The sequence below is a fragment of the Protopterus annectens genome, chromosome 9.part0 (assembly GCF_019279795.1).
Source record: "Protopterus annectens isolate FY-2018-M chromosome 9.part0, PAN1.0, whole genome shotgun sequence".
Lineage (NCBI taxonomy): Eukaryota > Metazoa > Chordata > Ceratodontiformes > Protopteridae > Protopterus > Protopterus annectens.
In genome coordinates, this window is record NC_056743.1 from 1,928,754,527 (window position 1) to 1,928,778,822 (window position 24,296).

Here is a 24,296-nt window from a genome sequence, read left to right on the forward strand (position 1 = left end):
CAGCAACAAGGTGTGCAACTGTTTCCAGTTCTGTTTTACAAAACCTACATTTGTCTGTTTCTCCCACATGTTCAATGGACTTTGTAAACCAATGTGTACATAGCCCACTGTCTTGGGCTGCCAATATTAACCTTTCATCTTTTGGTTTGAATCCGCCTCACCTTAACCATTCCTGCATTCGATCCTGATCAACATGGAGTTCTTTCAGGAGTTTTCTATACTTGCAACTATATTTATGCATTTTCCACATTTCTTGCACTCTCATCTGATCCTTCACCTTATATTCTTTCTTTTGTGTTTCAGCACATTCAATTGCTGGCTGATTTTTGTCTACTTCTGGTTTGTTTTCCATTCCTGTTTGATGCCAATATGCTTCTGCTAGAATAAGAAGGGAACTCATCGTAGATTTATATCTCCTCATGTTTCAAAACTTTTACTGTGTTTGGGTCTTGTGAGTTAAGTAGATATGTATGCAGTCCCACAATTTCAGATCTATACATGTAATGAATTTCAAGGAGGGCCATACCGCCTTCGGAACAGGGAATATATAATTTTGGTATGCACTGATTTTTGTAAATCATTTGATGAGCACGAAGCATCCTTCTTGTTTTCCTGTCTAATCTATCCAACACCTTTTGGGGCCTCCAAAACTGTAAGTTAGGACAGGAAGAGCAAATTGGTTTATACCTACCTACCTACACCTTGTCCCAAACTAATGTTTTCTTGGTGCTGCAGCTTTCCTGCATTAAAGGTTGCTTTTGTACATTTCACATTCTTCAAGACTAGATGACATTCTTATATCATCTGAAAAAGTTTTGACTACTTGCAGTTGTACTTTCAATTCCTCATCTGATGAGCTATACAGTTTTAAATCATTGACAAAGAGAAGATGAGAAGTCTTTACACTTTGTTGCTTTCTGGGAGACAAATTATAGTCATGATCTAACCTGTTAAACATACAGCTTAATGGATTAAGTGCAAAGCAAAAGTGCAGTGGTGACAGAAAGTCACCCTGGAATATCCTCCTTTGGATTTTTATCCCTGGAATAATAATTTGTCCTTTATCATGGCTTAACTGCAAAGTGGTTTGCCATTGTTTCATGGTTGTGATGTAGTTTATCAGTGTAGGGTGTATCTTACATTTTAAGCACTCTTTTATCCATGAATCTGAAATACTGTCAAATGTTTTTTGTAGTCAATCCATGCCATACTTAGATTCTTCCCCTTTTCACAGTTCTCCATTATTAATATTCTGTAAAACTATTGTCATTCTCCTTAAGGGTCTGCATCCAAACTCCCAATCTTTCTTTATTTCTTTAATTACCACCTGCTTCATCATCATCCATTTCCACTTTGAATTGTAACCTTCTGCTTGTGTTATGTATACGAGCCTTAACTTTGTAGCTGTAAATTATCCCGTCAAATCCAGTAACCCTAAACCTTCTTGTTGTACTGGGAGGATCAACTTATCCCACTTGACTTTTGCCCTCTTCCCCTTCCTGATAAAATCATTCAACTCTTTATTAATTACTTTACAACTTCTCCTCTAGTTGATGCAAGTATGCCTGATCTGTGTATAAAATTAAAGGGACTAAAATATTGTTACTTCTAATATCTTGCTATCTGTATCCATATCCATATTCAAGCATTTCCAGTTTCTCAGTTTTTATTATCTTTTGTTATTATCTTCCCACATATCCTTAGCTGTCATAACAGTATACTTTTTAATTCATACTCCCAAATACTTCATTGTATAATGTCGCCATAAATATGGATATTGCTGAACCAATTAATGTGTGGGTCCATAGTTTATAGCTACAACCTTGGTTTTATCTTCATTAATTTTACATCCTGAGAAAAAAAACTGGAGCTGTCTCAGAATGTTCCACAGAACTGAGATGTCATTTTCCTTGTTCTATCAGGTACAAAATAATATAATGTACAAATAAAGCCAACTTTTTTCAAATATTATACCAATTATACCTTGAATTTCTGAGTCCCTTATTTTCTTTTCCAGTAGATCTAAATATAACACAAATAAAGAAAGAGGAAAAAGGAAATCTCTGCCTAGTTCCTCTGTTCAGGCACAGCTTATGAGTGAGGAATCCTCCCACTTTGATTTTTGTGTCCTATCCCTCATGTGTCCTTTTAATTAACCTTATTATTGTATCAGGGAGTGCAAATGCTTCTATTGCCCTACTCATAAAATCTTAACTTAATCTGTCAGATGACTTTTCTGCATCACGCTCCTCCAAGAACAGTAGTGTTTTCTTGCATGCTGCTTCCCTCTAGATCATCATTGTTCTATTAATGTTGTCAAATGTTTGGGTCCCTTCCACAAAACTACATTGATCCATATCTATCAATTATGGTATCATCTTTGCTATTGTTTTAGCTATTCTAGACATAAACACTTCATAATCATGGTTTAAAATTGAAATCAGCCTATATGAACCTGGATCTGATGGGACTTTTTCCATCTTTAGGTATTACAGCCACCACATCTTTTTTCAAGGATGTTGGTGCCTCTCCTTCTTTTAAAATGGTGTTAAAACTTTCCAGATCATTATCACTTTCTTCCCTTCTAGCTTCCAAAGTTCCACCAGAATATCATCTATTCCTGGAGACATTCTTGCAGATTGGTTATACATCACTATTTTTATCTCATCTCCTCCTATCTTAACTGTTAATTGTTGAGCCTCATCTACTTCTAACCTTGTCATATTTATGTCTTCCATAAATATTTCTGTTTGTGCTTTTTCTTGACTTCTCTGCTTTATATAAATTTTCATAAAATTTCTGAAATATTTCTTAATATCTCTATAGGATCTCTGGTTATTTTTCTTGTTATCGGCTCCCTAAGTTTGACAACCCTTTCCACTTTCTGTTGCCTAAGTCATTGTGTAAAAATGTTTTTATGCTCTTGAGTTCTTATAAAAAAAACAGTTGTTTAACAGCAGTGTTTCTAAACTCACGCATATTATCCAGGTACCCCCTGTTTTCTCTTTAGTGTTCTGCAATTGAGCCTCTTTTTCTTGAGGTTCCCCTTAGTCTGTAATACTTTAACCTTTGTCAGCCTCTCTAAATAATTTTTGTTACTTCTTAAACAGATTTCTTTTTTTCTTTTATTTCTACACTGTTTGTAAACTCTACTTTCAAGGAAAATGTTTCATTATATTTTATGTTCCCATATTTACTTGCTTCCACTTAAAATTTATTATTAGATTAAGCCAAGAGTCTTAGTCCAGACATATCAGCCCTACATATATTATGATCTGTAGACTTTTGCATTCCATCCTCTCCTCAGCAACGCAAGATTACACCCTCTTAACATAAGCATGCTTTTATCTAGCATTTCTTCTCTTTTTGTACTGCAATGTCTACATTTCTTAATACAAAAAAGAAGCAAAGAAAAGAAGAAGAAAGGCATTTGTTTATTTTAGGAACTTTATCACATACACGAATAACAACTAAAGATAATTATAAAACATGCAATGTATATTGTGGACAGTTTCATATCAATATTATTAAGAACAAAAATTGTTTTGCTTAACAGTTACCTTTTTCCTTTTTTCCCCTCCCATCAGTGTCCTTCTAAACATTAATGACATGAAGTGTGGCAAATGCTTTTCAGTTCACCACAATTTTAACAAAGTCAACAAAAGTCCACCCTTTCCACTTTTTCTTATACAGCCATATTTCATGAATGCAATTGTTGCTTTGTAGTTTCACATGTATTCACTAATTTCTGTGTTGCTGGTCTTTTTCCTGATCATCTCCATCTTCCACATCCAGATTCTGATTCAATGCCAATATACTCCCTATTCTTCTTATCAAATCATGTGGTTTTCTCTGTCTCTCAAACATTTTCCTTTAGAACAGTGGAAAATGTTTCACTGGCATAGTCTTTCTGTATACTTTATTATTAGAAACATAAGGAGCTGATGATTCACGTTTTGTGGACAAACTTTTATATGTCCTTCTTAGCCTGTTCTACATAAAAAAATGACTGTGATCTTCCATGGAAAAAAATTTGGAAGACAGCTGGATACAGCAGCTTGAATCTCACACCTGCCTAACAACACTTCCTGATTATTGCAATAAATGTGTTCCTCTTCTGCCTGATGTACACTGAATAATCATTTTCCAAAAACACTCTACTGTCTCCAACTTCTAATACTTTGCCCTTTTGCCATGTTTTTTTCAGGATCAACTATTTGTGTTGGTAGGTTGGCATCATTATTAATACAGGTCTGGCTGCTTTCTCATGGCAATATTTGGAGCATACACATGGTATGCCCTTTCAATTAGCAGTTCCTGCTTTGGAATATCCCTGCATTTGCTTATTTGTACTTTCATAAAATCAATCAATTCTGTTCCTCCTAGTTTCTCTGGTACAGCAGAAAACATCAGGTTTTCCCTACTTGCTATGCCTCTTATTCTACCATATTTTAAAACAGCTCTTCTTGAGCAGTCTTACATTCAGCCAGCCCTTTCTTCATTTTGACCTTTGCTATTTATCCAGCCTTTTGTTGTTTGAGTTGATATACTCCTTTAGTGTTTCATTTATGTTAATCAGCACTGGGCAGATTTTACTTATTTTTCTGTAGATTATTGGAAGCCATGTTTTACACTGAAGCTGGAGCTTAAACTGCTTTTGCTTACCTGCTTCAGTATTCTTCCCAGTCAGTGTTTTCTTTTCTCTTTTTCTAGTTGATCTTCTTTCAGGCTCTCTTAATTTCTTCTTTACTGCCATCCAGGCAGTATACTTAGTGTAGTGTAGTTAGTAACTGAATTTACTAAAAGTGATAGAATTCCTGGCCCTTGTGTTTACGTTTCTTTCTTGACATTGGGAGAACTGAAGTTAAGCTGTTGAGTGTGAAGCCATCATGCAAAGTCTTTGTTTTTTTCTATAAAAAATGTTTCTTTACTAAAAAAAATAATGAGTAAATAGATGCCCAGTATGTGACCCTGGGTAAAGCGCAGCAGCATTCTGATCATTGCCTTCCTATGATTCACTGGGATGGTAGCAAATAGAACACCTGCTTATGTTATATAGTGCATATGGATCACTGTGGGTGGTTGAGGATTGCCAGTCAAAGTACAAGTTGGGGTAATTGGAGTTAAATATGTTTTTCTAAACATGTTGGCAGGCATTTGTTTATTTTAAAGTCTCTCACTAAAGGATAGTGTGCATTAGTGTGAAATAAATTAGAATATTTGCTTTTTTAATATGGCAGGCAACTAGATCAAGGTAGCTTTGTTGTGAATGAAAACAACTTGACCCCTTCATTTGCACAGCTTAAAGTCTGACATTAAGGGCTTGTGTGCATTTGTGTGAAATGAGTTGTTATATTTACCCCTTTTTCTGTGATATACTGGCAGAGAACCTGATAAGTCGGGAGGGGGGGACTAAATGTGCTGTGGATGAAAGCAACCTTTCCTCTTCATTTGCTGTGTTTATAGTCTGGCATTAATAGCTTATGTGTATTTGTGTGAAATACACTGGGATATTTATTCTCTGGTCAATCATTGTGTGAAACAGATTTGTCATCAATTTCACAGAATATCCTTCTCTTTGCCTAATATTTTTGTCTGCAAAATACCCTGTTGTTGTTTGCCCCGCTTATACTCTTGAGTTTACAGGACTAGTGTGCACTGCTATGAAATAAGTGGCATCATTTACTCGGTGGGTAATATTTATGTGAAACCAAGTTGAAACTTTTCCAGGTTTTGCAGAATACCCCTGACTTTGCCTCATATTATTAGTCTGTACCTCATACAATTTGTGGTTTTCAGTCAAAATTTTGAGGATTGCAATTACTAAATGGGGGTGATTATAGGCTCAGGTTATTGTCTGGCTTTGTATGAAATAATCTTTCGGTACTGTTTGTGTAAAACCACGTTGAAACTGTTCCTGATTTTGCAGAATGTCCCAGACTTGGCCTAATCTTGGGCTGTTTCACATAAATTTTGTGGTTTTCTGGTAAATTGCTGAGGACTGTATTCATTAAATAACAGCAAACACTTGTACTTCAGATGTTATATCTTTGATTTTGTTGTAATTTTTTGAGTATATAAGCACAATATTTAAAATTTGTCTGTAAGTTTGGGCATTTGTCCCTTGTTACTGTTTGTCTCTGTCCCTGACTCATGTATTAACAGGTTGAGAGGTATTATTTGTTATCACAGTCAGATGAGATGTACTCAACAAAGTGACTGTAACTGTTGTGAGGGGGTGGGGCTATTTGTAGAAGAAAGTAATGTATCTTCTTGCTCTAACCATCTCGCTTTATAGGGTTAATGTGCATTTGTGTGAAATAATTTGAAATATCTGTGGGCTGCCCACTGTGTATATGAAACAAAGATGAAATCATATAACTCTCAACTATTCATGAGTGGACGGAATACCCCTGAATTTGCTTCATGTTTTTGGTTTGTTCCTCTTAAAATTTGTGGTTTTCTGGCAAATCATTGAGGATTACAGTGACTAAATAATGACATATATTTGAGTTTCAGGGTTCATGTTCAGAAAAATGCATGCAGGCATGCTAATGCAACAACTTTTATTATAGCAACTATGTAGGTATATGATAGCAATATTTAAAATCTTCTCCTGATTATGGGGCTTTATTTTTCTTTACATTTGACTTTTTTTCCTGATTCTTGCTTTAAGAGATTGAGAATTTTCTTTTAGCATAATCAGGTGAGATGTACACAGCAAATTGGCTATAACTGCTGGGTGGATGTGGGAGGGGGCTGTTTGTGAATGAAAGTAACTTAGTTTCTTGTCATTTGATCAATTTAAACAATATGACTTTGAAGGACTATATTTATGTGAAATAAGTTTGAATACTTGGGCTACTATGAGTTTGCATGAAACAAACCTGAAATACACTGTGCCCAGAATTATTATTATTATTACCACAGCCAGGCATCTGAAGTGTATGCAGTCAGCAAAGGGGGTATGATTGCTGAGCATGAGGGCTGTCCATAGATTACAATGTCTTAACGTATTATATGATAAAGTTAAACAATCAGTAGTCTGCAGGAATTGTGTGCATTCATCTAAAGCAGGTAGGAATACTTTGCTCTGACCAGTTTTTATCACAGTCAGACATTTGAGGTATACACAGTCAAATGGCTGTAACTGAAGAGTATGGACATTTGGCAGATTACATTGGCAACACTTTAAATGGTATTAAATCATACAGATAAATAAAAAAACATGCATTTATGCATGCTCCAAAAAAGTGTTTGTGTGTTTGTGGAGGGGGTGTTGCCTAAAAAATGCTTAGGGCCTAAGGCACACTTAATTAGCCTCTGTCTGCATTGCCTTTCTGATTTTCTGATGAGTGCCTTCCTCCTGAATCCTCCATTTTAAGGACCTGGATCACCATAGAATCATTTAATTTTATTTTCAAAACACTGATCCATTTCCTTTCAAAACAGCAGCTATGCCAGGAAAAAAGCACCTGTCTTGGAAGACATTGTTCCTGATTGCAATTGCATTAGCAAGGAGAGTTTCAGAATTATATGCCCTCTTCTGTCACTCTCCTTACATAGTTTTCCAAATGGAGAGGGTTACTCTGTGCATTAACCTGGCTTTTATGCCAGTAGTATGTACTGATTTCAACCTCAACCAATTAATAAAGCTACCATTTTTCTTTCCAGAATTCTCTTTCAGAGGAGAATATAAATTCTATTACCTAGATGTTCACACACAACTAAGATTTTACTTACACAAAATAGAGATTTAAGAATAGATGACCAATCTTTATTTTCCTTTGCTTCTAATAGAGTGGACTACATTTCCAAGCTTTCCTTGTCCACATGGCTGTTAGACTGCTTTGATTACTTTTACCTTTCTAGCAATATGATGATACCAAGTAAATCAAGAGCAAATTTAACCAGCTCTATAGCTACATCCTCAACCCTTTTCAAAAGCTTATCAGTGGATTATATCTGTGCTGCTGCTGGATCATGGGCTTCACTGCATACTTTTACAAGACACCACAAGTTGGATGTAATTCCAAGGTCCAGGTCTTTCGTCAGAACCAACATCCTCTGTGGTATCACAGAAACAAAATAAACCACAAACTTGCTGCTATCATGGAAACCGGCTTTATTAATCTGCAGACAACCAAAAAGACTATGCGCTTTTGCCCTTACAACACATAGGGCATCACCAGAGAACTCACTACCTGTTTGACACCATTTAAGTATCACATGCAAATTATAATAACTAATTGAATTAAAAAACAATACAATAGAAAGAATATTGTTCAATTGTCCTCCCTAAGTTAACCCTTAAACACATATGAAATGAAATTGTTTGTACACACAATTAAAAATATGTAAACTTTAAAAATTGAGTATACAGGACAAAATAATAAACACAGCATATGTAAAATGAAACTATTAAACCCTGAATTAATTTAATATAATTCTTGCTGTACCCCAGCAAAAATAAAATGTCATATCAACTTTGCCCTTAATTTTAAAATACTTGCAATAGAACAACCCTCATTTATACCAGGATGTTTTTTGGCATTAAGTCTAAGTTTCCATGTTGTCTCCCTCACTTCCAACAATATTTTAGCATCACTCCTATCTCACTATCCCACACTTTGTCTATAATATAAAAAAAGAAACTTCTTAAAATTCTTACATTTCAGACTGTGTACATAAAGTGCATTTGTAGTCTTTTTGTCCCTGACATCCCTCGTGTGTTCCACAATTCTTTCTCTTAATTTACGCATAGTTTTACCTACATGGAATACTGGATACCCCATACAGGTTGCTGCATAAACATTCTGGTGTTACAATTACAGTAACCTGGACAATGAATGGTTCTATTGTAACCCTGAATAGAAACATAGGGCCGTCATTAATAAAGTTGCAACATTTTGGATCTGTGGGTAAACCCCCTGCTATTTTTATTTTCAAATATTCCTTTTAAATTGTTGCTCCTACTGAAAGTAACTTGTGGTTTCATTCATAACATATCTTTCATTTCACCAGAAAACACAAAATCCCAGCTTGTGTTAACTATAGATTTCGAAAAGGATGCATCCTGATTGTATTGTACAACCATCACACAACTTTTATTGTTGTAAGCATTATCGGTTGCTAAATCTGCCTCCATCCTTAATTAGGAAGTAAAACTGGTGAGGCGTTTCTTAATTATTTTATTTCTACTTTTCAGCAATAGTTTCAATGGGTAAACCCTAGACCTAAACCCATCTATTAGGGTTTACCAAACTTGAGAGTCTTACATCTCATTCTTAAAATTATCCTCTTCATTTACCAACCTTGAGAGTCTTACATCTCATTTTTAAAATTATCCTCTTCACTTACCAACCTTGAGAGTCTTACATCTCATTTTTAAAATTATCCTCTTAACTTACCAACCTTGAGAGTCTTACATCTCATTTTTAAAATTATCCTCTACACTTACCAACCTTGAGAGTCTTACCATTTGCCCTTTTATTACCCTTTTCTTCTGGTAATACAGATGGCAGCTATCAGAAGACAGCAAGGTATTAGATTAAGTCTTTTTCCGAAAAATGTTGGAACATAAGTTTCCATCACAACCCTGTTTATATAATAAGATGTCCAAAAATTCCATTTTGTCAGAATGCACCATATGTGTGAATCTTAGAAATGAAGTGGTATTATTTAAATATTCTACAAATGTGGAAATAGTTTCTGATTGGCCTCACCACAAAATCAGGATGTCATCCAAAAAGCACAGATATGTTACAATGTCACACATGTAGGGGAAGTTAAACACAAAATTTCTCTTCCAATCTGCTAAAACTAAATTTGTATATATCGGGGCACATTTCAAATAGCAACTCCAGAAATGTGACGAAAAAACTCTCCTTAGAAAAATAGGAAATTGTTAAGTAACACAATTTCCATAAGGTCAAGGATCAAATTTATTTTAACATTGTGCAGCTCTTCTACTTGCATTAAGATAGTGTTAAAAAATTCCAATCCCTTGTCATGGGGTATCACCATAAATACAGTAGGTTCACAACATTAATTGTCACAAAAATATATTTCTCATCACAATTTAAATTCCTTAGGAATTCTGAACAGTGCCATTAGAAGTGTTACACCTAAAGAAATCCCAGTCTCTCCACACCACACGCTCCAGGGTCCTCAACCTCATTACCACAATCAACAGAACATGCTGGAGGGACAGGTTCATAACCCAGAGACTGCCCATGCTCTGGAATAGACTTCCCATACATTTCAAGCAGAGCACCTCACTGGCCCTTTTCGAGAGAAATCTTGATGAGTGGATGGGAAATAGAAAGTTCACCCCGGGAATCACTTCAGTGGCTCTACTTGATAGAGGCACAGGGAACTAATGGTGGAACGATGCCAGGGCACTTCTAAGGGCTAGGTTTGTAAAGGCTCCAAGGCCATTGGCCTAGTACACACCTATGAACCTATGAATCTTTCAAGATATAATTTTTACATACTAATGCTGCTTTACAATGCGTGTCTATAAAAGCAGCTAAAGGGTCTATTTTGACCCATTTACTGCAACAATAGGTCTAAATGGTGGATGATTCATATTTTTGTGAATCTTGGGGATCCCAAAAATTAAGGGAATAATAGGTGTAGCCACTACTAAATATTCAAACTCAACCACATCAATGAACCCCTCACACAAAAAGTCATAAAGTAATCAATCAGTTTTGGCATAGACCTTGTTGACTTCGGTCCTTGACACCCTCTCGTAGGTAATACCATCACTTAAGATGTCGTACATTCTTGATACATAGTCAATGTGTGACACAATCACCACTCCCCCACCCTTATCGGGTTTCATAATTCTGTAGTCATTAGTTTCAGATAACTGTATTAAACAAATTCTTTTGTTAAGAGTTAAGTTATCCTGCAGGTCTCTCCTGTTATCTAGTGCTTTCCTAAATTCTTGTTCGTATAACTGTTCAAATAAAACAACCATAGGGTTAGAGGGAGGAATAAATGTACTTTTCCTTTTTATAAACATCCCTGTTTCAATCAAGATCTTTAAATTAAGCTGCCTTGTGTATAACTTTAAATTAACACTTTCCTAATAGCCAGCAAAAAAGTAGGGAAAAAATAAAAAACGTTTTTCAAAAGTGGAAAAATGCACAGGTCCAACATCTACATCACTGAAGTTATAAATTGAAAAACCATCATAATATATATATGTTTGCACTCATTGAAATGTCCCACCTGTGTGGTATTCTGTCACTGTGCCATGTTAAATATATAGCTGTGGATTTGGTACTTGAGTTGAAGGGGAAACACTGGATGTTTGGAAGATAGGAAAGTGGGTTGGAGGTTGGTATAATGGTCATGGTGTTTACTGACAAGAGGTACAGAGTTTCATTCTCACTGTGGGAAATTAGCTATGTTTAAAATGGTCCACAAGGGCAGCCAGCCTAGTACTTATGTAGGAATATATGAACTTACCATAACACAAGATCTTCATGATCTATGTCTGTCCACTTCAGTATACCCTCTCTCCCTCTCACTCCTTTAAATATTTTCCGGTCAGTAGTGACCTAGTCAGTACCACCCAAGGCCTGTAGGAAATGGTACATTTACAGTCAGTATTGATAGATGTGTGTTTAGTTCCATATCTTTAGGTCCTTAGGCAGTCAGCTGCCAAACTCCAGTGCTGTTTTCAGCATTTTCAGTCTTATTTTTGTTTTTTTGTAAATGCTGTTAAACATAACTACTAGATTGTTTCACAATGTGTGTGTGTGTGTGTGTGTGTGTGTGTGTGTGTGTGTGTGTGTGTGTGTGTGTGTGTGTGTGTGTGTGTATGTCTGTCTGTATGTTCACTTGAACATGTATGCAGGCAATTTTATATAATATATGTGGACAGCCCATTTTATCTAAAGTAATTTCTTTAAAGAAATACTTTTGTGTGCAGTTTTTGAAATTGCAATCCTATATACAAAACCACATACACACACATTCTGAGAATCAAAATGTGGATTCTTGTTTTAACTTTATCTGAAGCAGGTAGTGTCAAGAATGCAACCTACCATAATTGGATTGCTGCCTTCACATGCACAGCAGACCTGTTAACCACTTAGAGCAAGAAATTGGGACAAAACCATGAATAAAAGTGGGACAACGGCCCAAAAATAGGGACAATTTTTAAATATTGCTCTTAGAGACTTTAAAATTTGATAGAATAACAGGTTTTGCATTAGCATGAATTTTCTGAATGGTATGAAGTCTGAAACTAAAATGTCTTGTCATTATTTTCTAACTTCTGTCTTAAATGAGTTGCCACTAACTTGCCATAAAAACACCATTTTATGAAAAAAATGGACCAAAAATATGAGGCAAAGAATCAGGTGTGAGTGTACTAATGTCTTAAGGCCATTTTTTGCCCTCTTTCTCTATTTCTGTTTCTCTCACCTCACACACACACACACACACACCAGTATGAACTTCAAGAGTGGAGAGCGGAACAACTGAATATAGATAGACTAGTAGAATGGCCAAACATTTTACATTTTTTTCTGCACACCCTTCTGTGTTTGCATTGATGAGTCTGTAGTTAAAGGAAAGTAATTTTCAATGTGTGTTATTTTGTCTTGCAGCAACAGACCTAACAGTGGGGAAGATCTATGCAGCCATGATGATCATGGAATACTACCGCCAGAGTAAAGCCAAAAAACTGCAGGCTCTGCGAGAGGAGCAGGTACTGCCCTAGCAACGCACACCGCGCAAAACCCCAAACCCTGCATCTCTAACATCTCAACTGCAATAAAACCACACAGAGCTGTAATGAAGCATTTGTAAAAATAAAATCCAAACCCTAAAGTCTGGTTTGTGCACCTTGAATCATCTTTGAACATGCTACTGAAGTGATGTGCACATTTACCACAGCACACAGCTAATGACTACAGTTAGTTTGCTTGTACAGTTTGAAAGGGATGCTGGCTGTGTTCACTCTTTTTGTAGGTTTGAATTCAGTTTGATGATTCATAGCTTTCTTGGGGATATGAGTCACAGAGCTAGTGACATGGGTCTCAAAACTGAAAGAGCCAAGCCTGTGCCACAAATTTTAAAAACGTAGGTGTTGTTATATTCTATGGCTTATCATAGTAAATTTTGTGACAGGCCTAGTACTTTGCACATTTCACACGATTGTGGTTCCCTTACTAGTCAGGGAGTATCAATCCATTGCCCACTACCCTAGTTCCTCAGAACACTGTGCTGCTGTTAAATCCAATACTGTTCATTGCAAAATTATTAAATTTATGCACATCAGGTAAGTGGGAGAGATACATGCAGTACAGTACTGTAACCAGATTGCATGTTATTGCTGGTTGTGATATACGTATGACTGTGGGCATGTAAACTGAAAAGCACAATAATGTGGCAAAATTAGCACATTGAGGACTATGCAAACAGTACAGTACAGAAGTGGCTGAGAAGCATTATAATCCTGAACAACAACTTATTATGGAAAATGAAGTGGTACTCACATGTGACTGTCCAGTAGGAACAGTTAAGAAAGAAGAAACAAGAAAACAAGATATACTGAAGAAAACAGAAAGATGAAAAGCAGCATTAATTACTGAAGTAACTGTACCTATTGAGGAACAACGACACCCATTTAATAAGAGCAAGTGGGCTAATAGATAATATTGCAAACTTAAATATACTATCACTGCAGGCAACTCCATATGAGTTACAGAAGGAGGGCATCCTGGATACATTGTGGCTGCTGAAAAGAGCCCTGTTATCAAACATCACTGATTGAAGCAATATTAATTTAACTATGCCCTAAATTAGGAATGGGCTCCATTCTTTTTGTGGATTAAGAAACCTAAACATTTGGAGAAATTAAAAACGGAGAATCCATATGTCTGCAGCCACCTATTTGAAACCTGCAATGTATGCAGTTCATAATGTTATTTTTTCATTTGCTACTGTTTTTCCATACTCATCAGACATCCATTAAGCCAGTCTATAATTTCTTATGAGAAACTTAAGAAAATGAAGTCAGTAAATAGCTTTGTAGTTTTGTCCCACAACCTGTTAACCTTTAATGATGTGGAGTTACATCAGTAAAATACTTTGTACTTTGGGGACTAGTTTGCTTGATTAGTACAATCATTGCAGTGTTAGATAATGCCACACTTGAATGCAGCTCACTTTCAGTGGTTATAATTGAAGGTTTGGGTTTTTATATGCCAGTGACATTAGACAACATAAGTCCATTGTCATTAAAATTCCATTCCAGTAAAAGTCACCTACTTGGGCTTGGCCTGGTATGTACAATGTGTTCTGCAATGAATCCTACAACTGCTACTGAGACTGGAGTTTTGTAACTGGATGGATTTAGAACTAACGCTGCAGTGACTTAGCAAAGCATAATTTATATCAGGAACTTGAATGTATGCCAACCTCTGAAACTGCAGTAACATAGCCTACCTGTCTGATAACTGGCTTATAATCTGTGCCCATCCTGAGTGATGTAATTGGTCCTGTTTGGTACCTATACTAGAATCCATGTCCACCCGTGAGACTGTACTGATGCAACTAGACCTTTCTGACACCTGAGCTTCAATCCATGCCCACCTCTGAGACTGTGGTGATGTAAAAGAGCATATCTAATGTCTTGTCTTGGATCCATGCCATACCCTGAGTCTGCAGTAATGTAAATGAAGATGCCTCGTACCTGGTTTTCAGTTTATGCCCACCTTTGAGACCTCTTTGGTGTTGCACACTTAGGCTTGAATATATACTTACTTCTGAAATAGCAGTGATGTAAAAAGTCACACACGGCATTGATATTACTGTACAATATTTATTCTATCCCATTGCAGAAGCTTGTGCTGCAGTGTTAGAATTGGACATAGTCTTCACTGGAGATAGGAACCATATGCACATCTAACAACATAGTAAAGTGAAGATAGGGCACTATACTCTTCATCACAATGACATGTAAACAAGGTGGGTCAGAAACAGCAGCTGCCTTTATTTTGTGCTTGATGTTTTTACATAAATTTGCACTAGAAAAGGGTGACAAATGTTTATATTCATTTCTAGTCTTTGATTTATATGATGTAGTTTACAAGTTAAGGTAAATATTCTAGTTATAATAAAGTGGCTCACTGGAAAAAGAGATAAAGTACTTTTTTGGGAGTAAACCATGCTACAGGAAGATGGAGAACTCTGCTGGCATCCCTTGGGTAGTTGAATAGTGTAGGTCTATAGTCTTAGTGATAGAAATGACTCTGTTTAAGTGTCTGCAAAAGACAGCAAGGAGTTTGTACAGAAATGCAGTCTTGGTTACAGCTCTGGAAGAGAAGATCCTTGTTTCACTTAAAAGTTTATAATCACTGGCCTATATCCTGCTTTTGTATCGCTGCCCACCCATACTTTTCAGCTGCTCATTCTCTGCACTTTTGCTCTGTATCACCCTCTCAATGATGTTCCCAACAGCATGTAGTGGGATTCATACCTTTCAGCTATTCATCTTCAAAATGCCAGCTTTCTGCTGCATGAGGCAGTATGTTGCCTTATCACATTTCCTTAGCATGATGTTATGATTAGATTTGGTCATATTATAGCAGTATATTTAAATATGCCTCAAAGCAAACTGGATGCACGTGCCAAAGTTTTAATTATATAATGGTGTAATAAGTATCCATTTTCACATTACATTGTTGCTGAGAGGAATGTTTCCCAGCCTTCTTTTCATTTAACTCTGTCTGTGGAACACAGATCAGCTTTAGCAATAAATTTCTGCATTGTAGCGATCTCATTTTTCCGAACACAATGACATACCTGTTGCTTAGCTCTGTTGAGACATTACAATGATGTTCTGCTTGTAAATGTGACTATATATGATGCTTTACACAAAGATGATTTGGTGTCACCCCCTAACACACACACACACACACACACACACACACACACACACACACACACACACACTCTCACACACATACACACACACACACACATACACACACAAAACCTTAACTCTCCAGCTGTTTAACAGAAGTTCAGGGAATATACATACAAACATACTAAGACTACTCACCCTGATCACTCCATGTATTTTATGAGGCAATTAAGAGAAAATAATGACTGTCTCCTTTTATTTCCAATGTACGATGCTTTGAATTTATGCATCCTTTTGTAAAAGGCATGGCAAATGCCAAACTCTTGCAAAGTGTTGTGAATGTCAGTTACTATGTATGTTTCTTTTTTTTGTCAGCTGTTCTAAAGTAGAATTCTCATTCAGCATTGCTGTTGAGAAAGATCTGTAAACAAGTATTGTTTCCCAGACTGCACATAACTCAGTCCAGTAATCTGATCTTTCACTCACTGTAATCCACTATTCTTTGTATAATCATATGAATTATATGATTAGTTATTTCTAAAGGAAAGATTACAAATTGTGAAGAATCATATCTGATTTGTGATATACACATCCTAAATTTGGCTACAACATATGACTTTATTGACACAAAGATCTGAATGTTTGTTTATAAATTTCTGTTTGTGAGGTACAACATATAGGGTCCATGTGAAATTAACATAGTTGTAAATTTAAAAAAATCACTTCCCAGGAACTCTTGGACTAGAATTAACTAGCATCATAGTAGAATACTAAGCTAAGGACCCTAAAGTGCCTTTTTAAGCCTAGCCATGCAAGGGTAAGAGTCCAACCCTGTACCTTGTGTCTTTAAGGTAAACCATTTAACTATTATTCCATTAACTTTATAGTCAACAAATGAATACACAAATGCAACAAATATACAGCAATATGTTCAAGATTACAGGCAATCACAAATGTTAAGTGTGGCATTGCAGTAATTACAGTATCTACAAGTATTAAAATGAGTTATTGACATATGTTCAGTACATGTCCTTAAGATTTCAGATTGTGTTTGTACACAAAGAGTATACATTACATTGAGTAAAAGATCAGTAAATGGCAAAATCTACTGCTGTGTGTATATATCTAGGACTTTTTTAATAGCTATAGTGATACTGGATTAAGTGATGAAAACACAGTTCTGCTTCATAGTTATACTCTTTTTGTTTGTTAGCTCCTCATTTGATTCTAAAGTGTGAGTGGAAAGAAGTACTGACCAGTGCAGCATGTATGGATTGCACGGTTTACTTGTATAAGCAGAGCTAGTGCCTGGAATCCCAAGCTCTAGTCTTTTGGTCAGTGCCGTGCAGGAGACTGAAGTTATGTATCTCTCTTTCACCAGCTGGTGAGTACACAATGACTGCAGTGGCACATCGTGTGGCAGCCCTCTAAGGCACAAGTTTACAGATCATTTCTGCCCCTGTTTACTTTATACTTCTTTGCACAGCTGTACTGGTGTCTGTGTCAACTTTCTGCAGGGTTTATGCAGTCATTATGACTTTTCTTATGTCTTCCACTTTTTTGTGAAAAAAATGACCATGTCTAATGACTGATCCTTTGGAAAAAAATGCATTTTCAATATAGCCTGAAGCCAGTATGGCCTGGAGTATTTCTTATGCAACATTTCAGGAGATAGTTTATGAGAATTTTCCCGTACTGCTATAAATTGAGTTTACAGGCTGGCAAGTATCTGATACCTGCCACCAAACCTTCATCAGTTCAGTTTTGTGCACTGTGGGAGCAGCAGCATTGGAATGGCAATATAGAAGTTCATTACCTCTTCATTGCTCATTACATTAAATCAGTGCTGTTCTTTGCTGTACTGTTTTTCTTGTTATAATATAGAACTTCATTACCTCTTCATTGCTCATTACATTAAATCAGTGCTGTTCTTTGCTGCACTGTCTTCCTTGTTATAATATAGACGTTCATTACCTCTTCATTGCTCATTACATTAAATCAGTGCTGTTCTTTGCTGCACTGTCTTCCTTGTTATAATATAGAAGTTCATTACCTCTTCATTGCTCATTACATTAAATCAGTGCTGTTCTTTGCTGCACTGTCTTCCTTGTTATAATATAGAAGTTCATTACCTCTTCATTGCTCATTACATTAAATCAGTGCTGTTCTTTGCTGCACTGTCTTCCTTCTTATAATATAGACGTTCATTACCTCCTCATTGCTCATTACATTAAATCAGTGCTGTTCTTTGCTGCACTGTCTTCCTTGTTATAATATAGAAGTTCATTACCTCTTCATTGCTCATTACATTAAATCAGTGCTGTTCTTTGCTGCACTGTCTTTTACTTTAGGTATTAGCTCTTTGTTTCATGCAAGCTCTTTAGCAATGGTTCAGGGTTGGCCTGAGCAACTGTGGGGCCCAATTTGAACTATTTTGTTAGGCCCCCTCAAGTTGACCACCTCGCCACCTACCACCCAAAGCCTCCTTCCATGGTGACTTCCAGGATGTAAGACTATTTTGGATTAGATATTAGTAATACAGGCTATTACTGCATATTGAAATAAAACAAATGTTTATTTATTAGCTTATATTTTGTTATAAGATATGTTAAAGCAGACATAAATTATTAGACTCCTGGATTACCCCACGATACAACATCGCCTGTAGTTCTTCTCTCACCTTTTGCTTCACTCATTCAGGCACACTACATGGGGCCTGTTTGATGGGCCGCTACAAAGTGCTTTATCAGGTGGATATAGCCTGGTTTACTTGTAATTGTGTTCCAAAACTCCTGTAATGCTGCCTGGATCTCCTGAACCTGGCTAGGAGATAGCGCCACACTTCCCCTTTTCTCTCCGCTCTCCAGCACTTCTTTTGCATTTCTCTCTTTTCTCTCTCCTTCATTTCACTTCTGCCTGTCATTTGACTCATGCCTTACTCTTTTTCACATCTCATGTCAGCAGTAATTCATTTAATTTGTTATTTTCCAGAATAGTTTTACTGAAGATCCACCTTTTGTAATATTCTTGGATTTGGCTAAAGCATTTGACATGGTGTCTCATTCAATAATGTGTAATATTTTAGTAAAAGATAATTACAACCCATTTTTGGTAAACTGGATTAGGTAGTAGGAAGAACTCAGTCTGTAACTATTCATGAGAATACTGCAAGCTCACTGTGAACGCGAAATGGAGTACTACAGAGACCTGTGTGAGGGCCAGCACTTTTTAAATCTATGTTTGCTAACTTTCCAAGAAATAAGATATGTTGGTTAAATAAGTATGCCAACAAGTATAAACTTGGTTTTATTTATATTTGTAGGAAAGATTACAGTGACATCAATAATTATTTGACTGACATAGCTGAATGGAAAGATAAAACAAGTATTTAGTTTGAATAAGTGTAATACTGTTGTTTGGAAGACATATACATAAATAAGTCCAAATATTATACTAGCTGAAGTGAAAGAATATAAGGACCTAGGTGTAACAATAACACCATTTTTTTTAATTTTCAAGATTTGCAGATCTTTTCAATAATTATTTGGCTGACTTAGCTGAATAGAAAGATAAAGCAAGTATTTATTTTCAATAAGTGTAATAGTGTTTTTTGGAAGACATATACCTAAAGAACCTCTGATAATTCCAAATATTATACTAACTGAAGTGAAAGAATATAAGGGCCTAGGTGTAACAATAACATACATTTTTTAAATTTTCAAGACTTGCAGATCTTTTAGTCTCTAGAGTAGAGACATGCAGGTCTTATATTGAGAAACAACTCTGAGACGAGATTGTCATTTAGTTGTTCATAGGTAGGTACTGTGCTATGAACCTATGAACAACTAAATGACAATCTTGTCTCAGAGAGTTGTTTCTCAATATAAGACCTGCATGTCTCTCTACTCTAGAGACTAAAAGATCTGCAAGTCTTGAAAATTTAATAGTTTATAAATTATTATTAGACCATTACTACAATAAAATAGTACATTTTGTTCTTATACAATAGGCCAGTTAAGCAGACAAGAGTTTACTGTAAAAATATTGTCATAATACGATCTTGGTTATAGAAAGAGATGGCTTTACCTAAATCATTATAAAAATCATTATTGTCACTGTAGAGAGAAGCTAATCATAGCCTACAATACATTTCAGAATAATATATTATAGGTCATATTAAATGTAAAGACTGATAAGAGCATCAGAACACATAATCACTGCTTCTTGGTTAAAACCATACCATTAGTTTGAGTTGTTCTTTTATCATACAAAATATTCCAATAATATGGAATAAACTTCTATTATATATTCATAAATCTACATCTTTAAGTGCTTTCAAAAACATCTTAATGAATGGGCGGTGAAAAGGTATGTGATCCTATTTCAAGGAATCAGTGTTCCTTGATGGCCTCTGGGCCAGAGCACTGTAATCAGAACTTGTGAACTTACATTGTAAATGCTTGTTCAGTGCATCTTATTTTCCTCCCTAAAAACATTGTACTATATGGTGTTATGACAGTGTGCAGGTACTCTTCTAACTGATTTTTCTGAATAATTCTTGTATCCTTCAACTTATTGTTCTGTTCATTTATGCTACATTTATTCTTGACTTACACCTCTCTACATGCTTCCCCTTACATCATCGCTACTGAATTAATATTGATTAGCATTTATTATTTCTTTGTCTGTATTTCCACTATGCTGCCTGAAAATGCTCTAGGTGGAGCAGCGCAGTGCTCTACCTTGGTTAACATTCTTTAAAAAAATAAAGAACCTCTCTTTTATAAGTTAAGTACTCTATATACTTCAGCATCTTTGGGAAGTGCTGCAGATAAACACCAAGTAGATCGTGCTGCTCTGATATAAACTCATTTGTAAACATGAGACGTTACAATCTTCTGACTTTTCACAGTTCCCTATCTCTTAACTCACAAGCTCAGTGCCCTCAGATGCCAGAAAATAGTGAATAAATAAGTCAGTGGGGCTATGTATAATGGTTGTGAGAAAACTGGGGGCCAAAAAAGAGCACGAAAATTTTCTAATCTCCATTATACATTCTTATCCCATATTACCCCTGTCATCTTCCACAAGTTTCCATTCATCTCCTGCACCTGCTGTAAATTGTTGGAGTTCCTTACCCAGCTATTTTCATACCTTGTCACAGTCAACGTGTTTCCACAAAACCACATAAAATTGTTGAACTTTCTTAAATGCTTAGCAATAACAACAGTAATCCTAAGCAACACTGTTGTTCACACACTACCTCATTTATAACTGTTTATGAAAGTTTATTTTCATTTATTTAAGTATTTGTTTAGCTGGATAAGTAGATGTTTTCCATGCCACAAGAGTAGCAGTAAGGATCGCATGCAAGGATAATTTAGAGTAGCAACAAAGCATCCTATTTTGGCAGGTAGAAGAAAATCAGAATGTTTTAAGGAAGCCCATGTGGATATAGACAGAACATGCAAAACCCACACAGTTTATTCAACTTTCTAGAATATACTCCTCTGCCAAAAGCTATTTCCCAAACTAGTCCATCCATTTTCTAGGTTTTAGTTTCTGCTTGCCCCATATTTTGTATGTGACTTAAACTATGATATGGGAGCTGTAGTTTATGAGTCATATTTGTTTCTGTACTGTTTTTTTTTACTTTCAGCTAAGCAAGTAATTTTTTCTGTCCATCTCTTCCTCCTACCACTCAGGGCACACACCTCTTGTTTGAATTGCCTGGGAATATTTTGCTGCTATGTGTCACTGCAATGTGCATTTCTCTACTGTACTGTTGAACTGCTGTCACAACTTTAAGTGATCAGAAGTTACCTCATATCATAATATTTATTTATTTATATGCTTACTAGTGTTTATTTTCATCCTTTTAAGACTATTCCAGAGTAAATTTGTGTAACTGTATTTATCAGCAATGGATTATAATCCCCATGTCAGCAAGAGAAGCAAAAAAATGCAGTATCTTTCTATCAGAATTCAAATTAAGCCTGGTCTTATCTTCAGAACAATAAATAGAGTGGAAAAAAAAAACTAGATGATTAATCTGACCAGTTTAGAATTGAATCCCTGTTGAGGACTCAGCAACAGCAACTGACCACCATGGGACTATCAGCCATGCAAGAGGCATGAAGCTGCAGTTACTAATGATACTAATGATACTGGACTAGCTACTAGTACAGTCCAAAATGGGAAATGTCTGCTAGATGTGTAACTATTAGGGAAGAAGACTACCATTTGGAAAATGCCTTGCACTTTGGCTCTTGTGTCTCTTAGGCAACTTTGTGGGCCACAAAATGCATTATAACCCTATCATAGCCTGGTGTTGGCTATATTGGGCCAAATTGGTCCAATTGACCTAAGGCCTGACCTGCACTGGTTGTTATTTTTGCCTTGATCAACATACTCAAGCAAGTACACTGATTTACAGAAGACCTAGATATATGTCTGAATCTGTCTTTACCCATCTTTCCTCATAATTTCCTTTTTATTTTAAATTCGTAACAAACTTTTATCTAACTCCCTCACTTCATCTCATTTACCTCCTTACTCCTTTACCCCACCTCTCTCTTCCCATTTCCACTTTCCTTCTGCTTTACTAATCTTCCTTCTCTGCTGTCTTTTACTGCTTCTCAACCTTTACTTTTCCCTCTCGTAACTCCCTCTTTTTTCTCCTTTACTTTCTCCCTTCTTCCTTCCTTACCCATATGCCATGTTAAACCCACACCTATATGCCTTACTCTTTAACCACCTGTCTCTCCCTATTTCCACCTTCCTTCTACATTGAATCTTCCTTCTCTCCATTCCTCTATTGTCATTTAACTTTTACTTCCCCCCATACTCCCTCCTTTGATTCTCCTTTACTTTCTTCCCTACCCCGATGCCGTTATCATCTCAGACCTATATGCCCTTTTCACAAATTTACATCCATATTTTTCTATTGCCCAATCTGAATAATGACTCAAATTATATACTTTTCTTCTGCATATGACAGTTTAATTCTGAAATCATTGTATTATGCACTGTATTATTTTTTTACATTTTTTGTGCCTCTTTACTATTAATATGTCTAGCTTTTCTGATAATTCATTGTCTTCTTCAGTTATATTTCATTCTATGTAATTTTATAAACTTTTTATAATTTTATGTATTATTTTGTTACATTGGAGACTGCGGTAGCGTTGTCGCCTCACAGTTAGACGTTGCCCGTTCGATTCTCAGTTAGAGCGTCTTCTGTGTGGTGACATGCGTGAATGGGCATTCCTTCATTGAAGGTTGTGCGTTAGGCCCGGCAAGCCAGCACGTAAAAATCTACTGCCAGTCATTAGCGGACCGGAGTTCCGCTGTGGCGACCCCTAACCGGGAAAAGCCGAATGACACAACAGAAAATGTTGTTACATTGGAGCTTTTCTCCCCAGGGCCTCCACTGAAAATGGACTTTGCCAATAAATAAATAATGTCTTACCAGTGCCCTCCTTAAAAGTACATCTGTCCAATAATATCTATAGTCCACTCTTCATACAAGCTGTTTGAATGATGTACAGCAGATGAAGCCCTCAGCACTGAACTACTGCTTAATGGCATGGATTTGGAAAATGCAGCAGTCTTCACAATAAGTACAATCTTTCTTTCAGACAAAAGAAGATCACTTTAATATTATGGCCAGAAGCTCTGCTGGCATCTGTAAGCATGACAGTTTTATTGCTGGCCTTTAAGCATAACTATATCTTACCTGCCAGCATAAAGAAAGGAAAAAAACAGCACTTCATTCTTTAGCAGGCATAATACCCTTCCCCTTTCTTTCAGCGTGACAAAACCCTGCAGATTTATGCAAGTTTATTCCCCCATGGCAGGACAAACTGTGGTCTTCAGCATTTGCAAAAGATATTTCAAAATAATGAGTACACCTTGATGTACAGGTTGTATGTGCCTGCATGATGCCAAATTGACCCTTTCAAAGTCTTCCATAATTGTTACCTGTTTGGTATCATAAACAAGAAAAAGAAGAGCACTGGACCTTACGTAACTGTAAGTCCAGAATAGCAACTTAAGTGAGCAGAAATATCTGTTGCTCAGTAACTCTTTGTCAGTCGTCTGTACTTACGTAAGCTAAGCTCATAACCACTGTTTCTCTTTAATGTAACTCTGGCAATATGTGGTCAAAGTTTTAGGAGTCATGTAATTAAATGATTTTTTGTTGTTTTTGTAGGGGGGGCTACTGCCCTCTTAACCCCAAACCAAAATATTTTTATATATAGATTGTTTTGGGGTTAAGGAGTGCAACAGTTACTTGCCAGTTTAATCTAGTTATGTTACTAATCAATGTTAAGTTTGGTACTATCTATGTAAATTTGAATGCTTCTGTATAAACCTTATATTTTACTTAAAATGTAACTGT

General features: G+C 36.1%; 1 protein-coding gene across 1 annotated transcript in view; it reads left to right on the top strand.

The window, feature by feature from the left end:
* LOC122810833 (voltage-dependent P/Q-type calcium channel subunit alpha-1A-like) overlaps positions 1–24,296 on the top strand; it is an 874,328-nt gene that overhangs the window by 256,481 nt on the left and 593,551 nt on the right. The window contains exon 4 of the mRNA XM_044082387.1: positions 12,630–12,730. Coding sequence (XP_043938322.1) covers positions 12,630–12,730 — 101 coding nt within the window. The remainder of the gene's footprint in view (positions 1–12,629; positions 12,731–24,296) is intronic.